The sequence below is a fragment of the Sturnus vulgaris genome, chromosome 8 (genome assembly GCF_052056855.1).
Source record: "Sturnus vulgaris isolate bStuVul1 chromosome 8, bStuVul1.hap1, whole genome shotgun sequence".
Lineage (NCBI taxonomy): Eukaryota > Metazoa > Chordata > Aves > Passeriformes > Sturnidae > Sturnus > Sturnus vulgaris.
In genome coordinates this window covers 9540334-9554819 of record NC_142250.1, presented here as the reverse complement: position 1 = coordinate 9554819, position 14486 = coordinate 9540334, and the positions used below count along the sequence as shown (strand labels likewise).

The 14486-nt window shown below is 39.2% G+C and overlaps 1 protein-coding gene across 5 annotated transcripts in view; it reads right to left on the bottom strand.

Moving 5' to 3' along the window:
* The window catches only part of FAM13C (family with sequence similarity 13 member C), a 117262-nt gene that overhangs the window by 94097 nt on the left and 8679 nt on the right, over window positions 1-14486 (bottom strand). For all 5 annotated transcript variants that reach the window (XM_014882351.2, XM_088168810.1, XM_088168808.1 and 2 more), the window contains one exon: window positions 13809-13944. In XM_014882351.2, the coding sequence (XP_014737837.2) occupies window positions 13809-13944 (136 nt within the window). The remainder of the gene's footprint in view (window positions 1-13808; window positions 13945-14486) is intronic.

The following is a 14486-nucleotide window of genomic DNA, read 5'->3' as shown; positions in this document are numbered from 1 at the left end:
AACAATACTTATTTTATATTCAAATCCAAATGAATCCCATCCCAAAGCAAGTGTTTTAGAATGTTTGAGGAAGATCTCCAGCACACAGATTTCGAGAATGTGTTGGCATTCCCAAGGGCACTCGAAGAAATGTAACTTGAGCAGAGCTGGCAGAGAAACCCAGCTCTCTTCAACATGCAAGCTCACAGAGCAGATAAAAAGGAAAGCTGAGATGGGTTGGAAGAGATTTAAGTTCTGACACAGAATGTACACTGTGTTGTGGCAATAAGTGCTAAGTAGGTAGCTAATGAAAAAAGGAATCTGGAGAAAAAAGCAAAGAGAAGGGGGGGGAAGTGCTGGAAAACTGTCTTCACTCTTTCAGATTAATCCTGACAATATTGTCATAATTTGATCATTTCCCGATTCTTCTTTCTGGTTGAAAAAGCTAAAATTAACACACAAATTCATAGAGAAATATTGATAGTTAGGCTGAGGCCAGACAAGCTACCCTGCTTACCTGACCTAATTATAAATATTTTTATAGGGGACCACCAAGACATAGTTCAAGAAAAATAGCACATACGGAGAACTACAAAAAGAGTAAACAACATGAACCACATGAAAAACATAAGCAAAGGGGTCACATTTTAAAGGATATTCGAAACATTTAGAAGTTACAATGGATATATTTGAGCTGTCTTCAGAAGGCCAGTGTCTAAAACCATAATTGACATGCATGTAGTGACATGTTGGTAAAATCCTCACCTTGCCCTGTTTCTCATCACCAATGCCTTCGTTCTTTCACCAGTTGTGGGGTGATACAAGTACAGAAATTTCCTAACTCCAAGAGCAACATTTGCATAGGGGGTGTCTGTCCTACTCCCCATCTCTTACCCACTAGATACAAGCAAAACAGACCTGAGGCAGAGGACTTAACAGAGGGATAAATTTTCTCTCCTCTTTTTGCACAAGACAAGAACAGTGGGGATTCCTTTTTTAGTTACGAAGTTCTGGACATAAATCCAATGAGCACAGACTGATATTAACAACTGGTTCCGTGAGTTCACCCTCACCACAGGCAGAATGGCATCTATAAAAACGCTGTATTTGAACTGACAGCATCATTATGCTGAGAGCCAAGTGAGAAACCAAATCTGACATTTTGTTCTGCCAGTTGAATGAGACACGTTATCAGCCCAGCTCTGATAAGAAATTTCATCAAGGACATAATAAATAATTCCCAGAAAAGCCTTATCAAACCTTGCATACAGACATACTCCTTTCCTACTTTCATGAATTTATATTCCCCACCTAAAAGCAGGCCTGGCTGAACAACTGCCTTTGACCCACACTGATCAAGCAAAAATCATGTGGTAAAAAAGCATTGAGTCAGCAAAAGCTTACCAGAGCTACTGAGACAGCAGGCATGCACTTCAGTGCTGCCTTCAGAGGTGAAGGAGAAGACTCAGAAAAACCTCAGAAGAGATGAGGTAGTTCAGGAATAATCTGACTTCTCCAAGGGGAAAAAAACCCAGGCCTTAAAACTAATGACTCTTGCAGTTACTTTGATGGTATCAAAGACGGGAAAACATCAAATATAGTGGCAGCAGAGAGAATCCATCCCTTTGAAATCACTACAGAAGAATTTAACCAGCTGGTGAAGAAAAACTTGAAAAGGGATATGAAAACATAGTATTAAAAAATGCATACATCATATTGAACCATTAATTCAACTGATTCTGCAGCGTGCCTGTGTCTGCCAGTGCTGCAGTTAATAGAGAGCGCATGAAATTCAGAATGCAATTAAGTCTTGGGAGAAGCACAGTTGGAGGCTGTGGCAGTTTCTATGGCAACCTGAAAGGCTCAAGACTAGTAACAGGAGATTAACTTTAAAGGCAAGATAAGTACATAAATATAGCTCTCGTTTACCATTTTCTCTGCTTCCAAATGGGCCATGTATTTTCAATTTAAACAATACAGAAATGCAGTCAGATGTCCTACTTGCTATTAACTAAGGCAAAAATAGCTTTTGAAAACACCCTACTATAAAAATTCTGACAATTTCAGAACCGAGTAGTCACCTAAACTCCACTAATTAATTCAATCAAAATGAAAAGCACTGGGCTTGAATGCTGCCAGGAGATTAGAATGAGGCTTCAGGATAGAAAACATGACAGCCACAATAAGAGTTTGCTGATGTCAACACACTGTACACTTATGAACAAATCCTCTTGACATGTTTTTCTGGATTATGCCTCAGATCAGGTTTTAAGTCTCCAAAAGTGCAAGGGCAAGATTAGGGGAAAAAAAATTAAGTACTACAGACCTTTTTTCTTTCCTTCTTTCTTTTAAAATATTCTCCTCAGTAAGAAAGAATATCTCAAAGAAACCTCATCCAATATTTTTCCTGGCACTTGGAGCTTTTATTCAAAGATTCAGCTGTGACTGCAGTCACCTTTTGAACTCTTGCCCACCTTACTTATAAATAATTTTAAAAAAATGTGCATTAAAGAGAGGCCACATCCCTAGTGCAGTCAGTTGCTCTGACCTTGTTTTACTTCATCATTTAAAAATAACTAGTACATCCATAACATATTGAGGAACATGGATGCATCCAGTATGGGGAGAACACTACCAGAACTGAAAGCAGTTACATTAGCTAAATTAGCAGTTTAATTAGCAGCCACATTAGCAAAATAGCCAGTCCAACGTGATTTAACCCTCTCCTGAGTAACACAGATCTCACACTGGCTCCTCTGCACAGCTTCTGTTGAGCATCAGATTCCTGAAAGAAAAATAGCACCACCCCTACTTCACTATTATTTGGTGAATTAACCCAGTGCATGGTTAGTTCACAAGATGTTCCAAGGATTACTGTGGAATAACACAAGTCCCTTGGGCTGACCCAACCATCCCTTCAAACCCTCATGTAGTTCTACTTGCACAGTAAGCACTTTTAGTTGGAATTTGTTGACTTGTTGTCTATTTGAGAAAAGAATGGAGACGCGCTGTGAAAATGTCAGAAAGTCACTGTTATGTAATTCAAATATGCATTCCACTTCACTGAAGAAATTCCAACCTGCCCGTAATAATATCTAAGCACCACCTAGAGTGGTGAGATTGGCATAGCAATATTACAGGCTATGATCTTGGAGGTCTTTTCCAAACTTAATGATTCTGTGATTCTATTTGCAATGGAACCTGTGCTCTGCTTTTGCTGTGGTGGGAATTTCCCTGTTGGATGTGCAGAGCAGAAGAAAACCATAATCTGTTATTTTTTGTCAAGAGAAGACTTTGGGGTGGCCTAATTATGACCATCCAGTACCTGAAGGCAGCCCACAAAAGAGATGGAGAGAAACTTTTCACAAGAGTGTGTAGTGATAGGACAGGAGGGGGAACAGCTTCAAGCTGAAAGAGAACAGGCTTCCATTCTTAGGGCAAGAAAAACTAAAACAAAAACCCAAAACCAAAACAAAAAACACTCTGCAGCAAGACCTGCAGAATCAGCCTGAGGTGTGTTGAAGTAAGGAAAGAATTTTGCCATCCCTCTCTACAAGGAGCAATAATCATCACCTCCACCAGTATAAAGCCTAATTTAGAGATAGGTGATTTGTCCTTGTTTCAGTGCCATTTTAGACCAAGAAGCAATAGTTTGTAAAGTGTAAAGTTATGAAAATTTCCTCCCATTGGTTTTAATTTAAAAGGAACATGAAATAAAAATCTCTCTAAATAAAAAATAAGGTACGTCCCCAATGCCAAGCATTTGTTCTGCTTCATCACGTTAGTCTTTTCAAAGAGGTATATTGTTGGAGTGTACAAAATAGAAGCCTCTCTGAGTCCCTCAGAGACAGAAAGGAATGCAGGGATTGAATTAAAGCCTTTAGAGAAATTAAAATATATTAAGCCACACAGACATGAAGTAGAAGTGTAAGTTTTAGTGTTAAGTAAGTAAGAATACACTTTAAGTACCTTAAGAAAGTAAAAAGCTCTAAAGTCTAGTATGTTCAGTAGCTTAATCCCAGACAAAATGAAAACCTAGTAAGCAACATTGCTTGCATTTCTAGATAGAACAGACAGAACCATCTACATGAACAGATAGAACTAAACACGTAAACTGCATAAGAACTGACACTACTTTCGTACTTTAGAATTAGGAGTCTAATAGGTGTAGAAAGAACGTTTTAGATTTGCGTTTTTAGCTCATTGGATGATTTATGAACAAAAACCCCTGTACTGGGGTGAGAGAGCACCACCACCCTCTCCACACAGAAGAAGAAGAAATGCCAGGGAGCTGCTGCAACTACTTCTACTGGAGACTCTATGCCAGAAAGCTTTAGCATGGACTTCAATATTCTGTACTCTTTGCCTTCAAGACTGATGTACTTCTGCAAAAAACAACTTCACAGCAAACAACAACTGCTCTTATCTCTTTGAAGATCCAGACCCATGAAAACTCGACAGTATATAATACTCTGGCTTTCAAGAAAAAGGATTTGTAGAGGATGTAAAAGGGAATAAGAAAACGGGAATACCTAAAGACATCCTTTCCAGAATTAATATTTTGTTCAGAGTAGAAAAGCTACAACAGGGTGAGATGAGGACAGCACTCTCCATTTCTTCATTGAAGTGCAGGTTGTTGTCAAAGAAGTAATTTTTCCTTCTGTTTTCCATTACTTTCCATTTTTTTCTCCTTTTCAACTAATTGAAAAGCCACAATTGAAGAGCATGCAGGGACAGCAGCAACCCTTCAACTCTGAAGTTCATTTTGACTAAAAAAAGAAGAAATCCAAGGCTATACAAAAATTTCAAAGAAGAAAAGATTACATACTGTCAAATCCATTAAGTGGGAAGAAGCTTGAAGAGATCCATCATTCCATTCAGTATTCTCAGGAGCTGACCTGTCCTGTAATTGAAGTTACCATATTTCACTTTGAAGAGTTTCTTTTCTCTTTCTGGAGTGGCTGTGGCAGTGCCAAGCTCCTCAGGAGAGACAGCTTAATAAGAATATAAAAAATCCTTAGCTGCACATAAAGGTCTTTTTATTTTTTTCTTTGATTTTCACTCAATATGAACTTCTCTGTTTTAAAGTAGTAAAGTAAGTTTCACTGGAGGAAAACATAAGATTAACTTCGAAATGTTTGTCTCGGGTAACAGTTCTCAGCAAAGGGTTTAAAAACAGAAACCAGAGCAAAGCTTTGCAAAGTTATTTGTGTGGGGGTTTGGTTGTTTGTTTTGTTGGGGTTTTGGTTTGTTGATTAGCTTGGGGTTTTTTCCTAAATCATGGTTTAACAGATCCCTAAGCACACTTCCCAGAAATAGCATATCTGTGAGTTTTAAGTATACAAATTAATTAATCTCCTCCCTGTTTTGCTATATTTAAGCAAACTGACCTCATAAAGAATGACAATTATATGGATCTGGATTTGCTGTAGACATTGGAAACAAAGAGACTTTATAAAGAATGACATTTACATGGATCTGACTTTAGATTTCACCGACTTATGCTCTCTCCAGTCAGAAAGTACATGGAATGTTACCATGTGAATACAGAGAATAAGAAACATTGGGAAAGAAGTCAACATTGTTTGCTGCTGCTAATATTTAACTCATGCTCCTGACAGATCCAGAAGGAGATTTTGGTAAAATACACAAATTACCAGGGAGAGAAAGGCTCAGCTCACTGATTATCTAGAATACAGCAATTTGCAGGTCTGTAAACAGCAGTTTTCACAAGTTCTGTAGGCCTCTAACATAAACCATGCTTGGTGGTTGCAAAGGTTAGTTAAACAGATACAGTTCTTTTCAATTCTGCAGCCCATTTAATACTGATTCTAAACATCTTCTCCCACCCTCCAGCAGCATTTTGGTTAAACTTGGAAGGCATCATGGAATATAAATGATCAGCAAAATAGCCGGGAATTAGACTAAACATTAACTACATCAAAGCAAGAGTTGGAAGAAAAGAAAAGCAGAAGATCAGGTATCTAACCAAGGAAATATTTCGTTCATCCATCATTTCTTGCAATTAAGTGGTAGATTGCTTCCTATACTTTCCTAGAGAAAATATGCAAAAGACAAACATATTTTTGTAGCTACTGTATAGTTTTGAATTACAGTGTGCTCCCTGTATCCAAATCCAGCTCAGTCTCTATTATTGCTGCATGGTTCTCTTGTATTGACCAAGGAAAAGCTACCCATGGAATTTCCAGAGAGTTGGAAATAAAATCCGAAATTGAGGAACTAAAAAACACCAAAGGAGCAAAGTAAAGAGCTCTAAATCACAATTTCTACACTTTATCTCCACTACAACTCCATGAAAATACTAAAGATATTGCATAAATCACTAATAGACCAAAATGTTTCTTTTCTTTCTTTTTTTATTTAGAGTAATTTTTTTCTCTTTAATATAGTCCCATTCATCTTAATGCCTTTGGTGAGAGGCAAAACAACACACAAAAATCCTAAAGCTACAGATCTTAGGGGCTGTAAAGGATATCTTCTGTCGTCCTCTACTCAGACCTCTACTTTCACAGCTTTCCCACTGCCCTGCCTGCAGGGTTTGCACAGGAATCAGCCTTTCCCTGCCTCAGCCCCTCTCCTCCCTGTGCCAGGCAGAGGTCCCAGCACTGCCCATCTTGGCAAATCTTGGCCCCCTCATGGGCAAGAAAGAGCAGAGGTGAGCTTTAAGCTGTAGAAGATCTGGCTCCCTGCTCTGCCCAGCTTCCCATGTGTAAGAACTACCCAAAAGCTGAGCTCCTGTGGCTGCTCTCATGTGCAGCCAGTGACACCAGCAGCTCCCAAAGTTCCAGTTGCATACTGGAAGCAGCAGTGAATCAAACCAGCAACGCTTCAAGTATTTCCTTGTCCTAGCAGCTTCCAGAAAAACTCAGTCTGGAACACATATTCTTTGCAAAACCATCTCCAGGCACAGCTGACTACCCCAGCACATGGCAGAACAGCCTAAGGCCCATACTACGATTCCTTCACCAGCGAGAAGCCTTGTGAGCATATCCAGAGTCCCCTGGGAATAGGGCAAACTTTAATTAAAGCAGATGGTCAGTGAAAATTCAAAGGTCAGGATTAATGTTGCTGGCAGAACCTCAGCTTCAAGCGTCCATCTAAATTACCAGCAACAGAAGCTAACCCAACCCATGCATGCAAAGCCAACTGCAGTAATATTTACTTAAATTAAAAATGGCCTTGGAATGCTTTTTTCACTTATTCTTCCCCAGTTGCTTCCCACAATTTTTTTTTAAGATGTATCAGTAAATCAAAGCAACTTGGATGCAACTTTTCTAACCATAGACTTCAGGGAACAGGTATAGCACACAAATTTACCATACATTTCCTTTTGTTTCTCTTTTTTTTTGGCTCAATTGCACTTGCATTTTTACTACAGGCATATTTCATCCCTTTTCTTCTAGTAACAAAATAAAAAGATACCCAGCATTCGATAGTTGTGGAAACTAGCTAGCAAAAATGCCAACTCATGAACATGCATTTCCATTTTTACTTGAAGCAAATAAATTAAACTCTGCAGACTCCACTCTACAGCAGAAAACCAAATAAACTGGGAGAGAGGAAACTGCATTAGGTTCTACCATGCTAATATCCTTCCGAGATTCAGCCAGCCTTTCCGCATTCGAGGCAGTAAGTGCTAGCCCTATTCTTCTCTCAATTAGTGTTGTTTAAGTGCTTAAGGATGTTTGCTTACTTGCCAGAGTAGGCAAATAAACTAATTAAAGACGAACAAAGCAGTCTAGGAACTGGCGGGTGTGGGAGAAGCAGCGTGAGAAGAAACCGTGCATTCTGAATATGCCTATTAAATTCACTGTTGCACAGCTCTAACTAGTTAAATGATCTACAATTAACTACTGTTTTTTAAAAAAACTTGGATTTTCTTATTTTCCCTATTTTTTTTGACAGTGAATATTTTTTCAGGTTTTTATTTTACTCTACATTTCTTTCCTCTTTTTCTGAAAACATTTCTCACTTCCAACCCTAACCTTGCATGAAATGAAAAGCCACTAAGGGTTTAAAATAATGTCTTTAATCTCCCCTACTGTTACAGCCAAAGATAAGTCAAAATGCTGAAATATTTGATGCTTATATATCATAAGCCTTTCAGTACAAATACATTTTATTTCCCAAGGGCTGGTTTTCCTATCAAAGACTTCACTTCTGATGGTTTTTTTGAGACGTTTTTAACATCAGCAAACAAATCAAATTGCCCTTGTTCGCCAAAGAAAAGGAATACAAAAGTGGTAAGAGATTTTATTGGCAGTCCTACCCAAGTAAGGAAGGTGACACAAGTATAAAATGAAAAAGGCTTGCATTTCATAATGGTTTGGAGGTGAATTCATACTCTTCCTTCATACCTCACTGATATCAATTAATTATCTGAGGAAGGAACAGGCTGATGCTCTGATACACTATAAAAATAGAAATGTAATACCTAATTTTAAGATAGGTTCTCAGAACATATTAAAAGGTTATATTCAAAGAAAAGAACAGCTCTGGAGCAAGAGAGAACAATGCTGACACCACGTGGAAGAAAATGCTGCTGGCTCCTTCCTCTACTACTAATTTGAGATGCCTGAAAATCTTAGAGTTGGGGCAGGTATTAAATGCTTTAAGCACCAGAGGAATATCACACAGATCCTCTGAAAGCAGAGATCTGTGTTATTCTAGTAGGTACACCAGCAGATTGATTATAATCCTCTTCCTTTAGTGTAGCTGATATTTGTGAGCAAAGCAATTGGCTGCTGCTGCCATGAGCACATCAGGTATTGCTCCCCCTCACAAACTGCAGATAAACATCCTTAATCTGTAATCTACACAGGTTCTGTAAATCTGACCATGGTGAGAGCTTTTGATGTGCTCCATTCTCAGCCAAACTGAAAATGGGCATTCATAGAATAAGCACCAAAGGTGAGACTCCACTGCATTGGTTTCTGTGCCTATACTGCCTCCAAAACCATTTTCCAAGCCACAAAAGGCCTGCATCAGTTATCAGTTTTAGAAAGATCTTCCTTTCTCATACACTTTATATCCTTATGGAATAACAGCCAGTGGTCAGTGTAAGCAGCTCATGGCACTGCCCAAGCTCTGCTCTTGTACCACTGACTGCCGTAAAGCCTCAGGACTTCAGCTTGAGCTGCTCCCCTCCTCTGTCTGAGAGATGTTTGTTACACTAAAGCACAGCCTCTCTTGCCAAGCTGCTCTCCTAGTGCAGCCTTACCCACACCAGAAAAAGAATCAAAAAACAAACAAACAAACAAACAAACAAAACAAAGCAAAAAAGCTTCTATGTACTAGGGAGGGGAAAGAGAGAAAAGTACACAAGTCAAGAGAAACCCCCAGCAATACTGGAGGAAACATTAAATCAGTGACATTCCCTCCACACCCTGCAGCTCTCCACAAAGGGAGAGCAGGCACACTTGTCCTTCCCAAGTTACAGATGTCCAGTACAAAGGCCGGGCTGTAGGGACACATATTGAGAAACCAAGAAAATTACAGCCTGAAAAATATTCCAGGCTGGAGCTTCTCAGCTCTGTTCCCAGCCTGATAAGCTGGTTCAGCTCAAGGCTAGGGAGAATTTCTCCCAGGGTGATATCTTGGTCAAAATAAAAAGGAATTAGTGAGATAGAACACCAGTTGTGGTGTGTGACCAGGCCCTGGGAATGGGGTGTCTTCTCTCTGAACCAATCATCTTTTCTCTACTCTTGGAGTTGCGAGTCATGCTGTAAAACCAAGTGTGTTTCTGAATAAACTGGTCTCTGTCTTTCCTATCATGAAAGACGACCATGTAGCTGTGTGTTTTATTTCCGCCACACTTAAATGTTAAAACCCCTTTCCACAGCAACACCAGGCTGCTGCAGATTACAGTCACAGCACAGAAAAGCTCTATTCCTTCCACCCACAGGCAATAATCATCACCTCCATCAAGGCTCTGGCACTGAGCACCTAGAAGGAATAATGAGTACTCCAGCCACATCCATTTGAGCTGTTTCAAGTCAAACTTCCCCAGCCTGCAGCAGTTTTTATCAAATCCTTATGCCTAGAGTCAGTGACATACTCTGCTTTTGCAGAAGAGAATAGATAGATCTTTACAATTTATTGGCCACAATGTTTGTAGGGGTATAGAGACTACCTACTTTGATCTCTATGAAGGGCATTTTTTCTTCCAATCTTCTAGTTTGGTCAGTACTCAAATAGAAAATTAAAATGTAATGTTTAATGAGTCCGTATTTTAATAAATTTACAAAGATTAGGGAAAAGAGTTTTTCTGTGGAATGGGAAATAATATTAAGAAGTCCTTCTATAATGTAGCAACAATCCCTACAGATATACAGACAAATCTGGCACTCCACAGGGTACGTGCAGGATTTGCTAAGTTCACGCCTAAAACCAACTAAAACATACAACTGTCTAACCTGGAAACTTCAGATAATGAGATAATGTCTGGTTGGTTGGTTGGTTATTCATGTCTTCTGGAAGGTTTCAGATAATTCAACAAGAATTGCCATGGGATTAGTGAAGTAAAACATCAGTTAAATTATTGCTGTCCTCCACACTGGGAGTATTCCATTTGAGAGAACACAATTCTATTTTATGACAACTTCATATGCAAGAGAGGTACCATATTTTTTTTCACAGAACAAAGTTAATCCTGAAACATCAATTTCCTCTTTGAAAAAGGCTAAACCCATAAGATTAACAAAACTCTCCAGACCACAAAAGCCTTCTCAATAAAGCCACAATTTGAGCAGATAAAATATCCATGAAATATTTAGTTGCACTCTTCTGACCAGCTCCAAACCACACTACAGCTTCAGAATTTCATTCTGAGTTGTCTGTAGTCAACCTGCAGGTCCAGGATACTATCCAGCTCCACTTCCCCATCCCCCTGGATCTCTGCAATCCCTTCATAATAGGGTTCTAAGGCTGTAAAGAGCAGCCTTGCTGATATATAGTGAAGTATGCATAAAAGGATAAAGCAAGAGAAGAGAGCAAGAAATGAGACTCCTTTCCTCAGGGTGTAGGAATCTCTCCTAACCAAACCCATGCTTTAATGGAGAGACAAGCAGTGGCTTGGAGGCACCCATAAAAGCCATGCTCCTGTTTGTTTGTAAGACAAAGGTAGCATGCATAAATCAGGAAGGATTTATGTATGACTTCTGTACAAAGAGGAGATACAGAAACACTTTCTTGGACTAGATGCAAAAAAAACCCCAATAATCCATATTCAACTTTTATCCGGAATGTAAGATTCAGAAATGACAAATTGCTATTAGCAAGGTTTGGTTCATAATTAAATTATACTATAGAAGTTAAGATAATATTGCACACCTCCAACATAGCTATTGATATTCATTGGATTCAACACAGTTATCTAGAGAGGCCTCAGGTCAAAACAAACACCACGGTGCCTAACCTCTTTTTAAAGAATTATTTAACCCAAACAGGAAAATGAGTTTGGTACCAGTGCAGCTTTTGGGCTAGGACAGAAGGTTATAGGACAGCTTTAAATGCTGGTGAGTGCTCAGGAGCAGTGGACTGGAGGGGGGATAAAATCAAGATTCAAATAAAATGCATTTAAAAAATCCCACACATAAACACAAAACCCCAGCCTGTTAGGATTTTGCAGCATTCTGACTCTATTTTAAGGGGGGAAAATATATGTACCACATACAGGAAAAAAGGACAAGTTAAAATACATCATGGTTGGGATATAACTTTAAACCAATATCTTTATATATAATGACTGTGAATAGTCTACTGTCCAGCCCAGGGTAATAGTTCTGAATTACCAAAACCTTGCAAATTCTTCTCCCAGTCTGTCAGTCTGAATCAGCCAGCACACACAGCCTAAGTGGGATGGCTGCTGGCACTTTGAGACACTAAGAACTCTGCTCAGGACAATCAATCTGCCCATTTCAGCCCACAAAGAACACAACTTGTTAAGTCTTGTCAGCCGTATGGCAGGCCTGCCAGACTGGCATGGCTTTAGTTTGACAGAGTTCAGGTTAACTTAAAATGTTGAAGTGGAGAAAAAAATACAACCCAACAACAAAATTAGAGGAATTAAGTAGTCCAAATGAAAGTATCTGTGTAAAAGCCAATAAAAACAAGTTTCATTTCCAGGACACAAGGGAGCTGAGCCAGGTTTGCCATTTCACTTTTTGCTTGTTTTACTGGAAGAAAAACATGGACCTTTAATATATTTAGTTTGTAAACCTAACTTTGATGTTTCTAGTTTAGCGGACCTTGAGCAATTGTTGCATTATGAAAGATGAAGGATGCCTATCCAGTGTGCTGGGTTTCCTGCCAAAAACTACAAAAATAAGATCAGCCACAGAATACTGAATTCCCTTCTCACCCACAGATGGGATTTCTTTCATAAGCTTACCTCAGAGCAGGACAGTGCCCCATGTCTATGCCTTGTCTGAGGTTTTATTAAAGAACTTGAAAGGAGCTTTTCAGCAGAATTCTTTCCCACATCACCACAATTCCAGACAGACGGTGACATTTTGCAGAATTACAGGGAGTGAAGCTGGTTCTAAAACAAAAGCACTGCAAGTGGAAGCCAGGCTTCCTGGCTTCTCTAGTACCCCTCCAGTTTCTTTTAGCTGCTGATGCTTCCTATAGCATTTGCAAACAGAACCAGGTATCTTGGGACAATTAATATTTTGATTTTTTGTGTTCATTTGAGTACTCATTCAGAAACTCCCAGAGGTGGTAGTGACATGGGACTTCTTCAGACAGAAAGGGGAGTAGGAGCATGGGCTCCAACACTGTCTTAGTGTGAAGCAATCCTAGCATTACATTTGGGACCATGTCTTGTGACATTGAAGCATTATTTTAGAAGCATCCTTTATCAGTTTAGTCTGTTCTTTATACCTGCATCCATACAAGTTTTGTTTTCTAAGAAAGCTTCCAAAGAGCATTACACTCCCAATATTCTCTTTGGAATATGCAATACGTTCTAAATACTGATTTTGACTTTGTATTAGAAGTCTGCTAGTTTTCCTTAACAGGGATACTTGGAGAAAGAAGCCAGAAAATGAAGGAGCCATAGACACAAATATCATCATCCACATGTACATGCAGTGCTAATCTCTTGCACAGTCCATCACTTGACCTGGCACACTGCTGCCAGCCTCACCGTGAACCACAAGGATCACAAAACTGCACTGTGAAGGAGTTTGCTACAACGTTTCCTTCATGTCTTTCTCCAAAAATAAATTTCAAGTTAAGCAGCAATGACATGCTACATCACAAAGTGAAAACAAGATTTATATTGACCCAAACCAGGATTTGTCTATCATGTTTCTTCCACTACAAGGTTTTCAACAGAGGTAAAAAAGGAATCAAAGTGCTAACAATGTTTCAGAAAAGAAAATGCCCAAGGAGAGGCTGGAACATACACATTGAGTTCTAAAGGGTTTTCAAACCTTCTGATTTTGCTTTCCTGCATCAGCAATGTATTGGAAAACACACACACACAATAAAAAGTGTTTCACTCGAGGAAAAATCCAGTGGCTTTGATCTAACAAAGCTTGGCATTAATATATTTAAAATGGAACAGCTTGGGATTTTCTTCTTGACCTTTTGCTTTTGCACTTGCACATTTTTCCAAATTAGAATTTTAACACTCATGTTTCCTCTTCAGCTTAGGTATATCAAGAATATTTACACTGCCAGCTACAAGCTAGTATATGTTAATATATAACATATGTTAATTACATATGTGTAAACAAATGTATTTCCAGTTCTGGGTTTCAACCTAACGAAGCACTTTTGATTTCTTGCTGTAACTTTCTTACCTGAAGGTCATCTGCTTGTGTCTGTGAGAAACAAGGGTTCAGGTCAACAAAAAGCATCTCCTGGTGTTGAAGCAAATACAGCAGGAGGCCATTGTAAAGCCTTTGTTCTTCACAAGCCAAGGGACTGACAGGAATCCTAAGGGAAGAGGAGATGGATTAATCTTAAGAGTGCTCAGATCAGGGGCTGATCATGAGTGACACAGGGAGCCCTCCCAGTACCCAAGATAATTCAGCAAACAGCAATTGCTGGGATGGTGACCACTGGAGCTTGGTGGCCTCACAACATTGGGACTTTCACAGTGACAGAGCCACAACTTTGCTGCAATGGCTCACAACACAATGAACCTTTGTGGCAGCACAGCAAAGTAGTTAGAACCTGACATTAACTCAGACGTGAGGTTCACAAAATCAAGGATGAAAAGGACAGACCAAAAAAAGCGCCCTATCAATCTGCCATTGCACACTGGCATTGGAATGGAAAGAGTGGTTTTGTTCTCCCTTCAAAAATGAAGGTGAACTTTGATCACTAGAAGGTCTTATTACCAGAACTGACTGGAAAAAAAGCACAGGTAACAAACTGTTTCAGTGTATTAATTTATAAATCCACAGACATCAGACATATCAGGAAGTGGAAATTCCAGATGTTCTCATTAACCATATTGAGTTTGGGTTGGGATT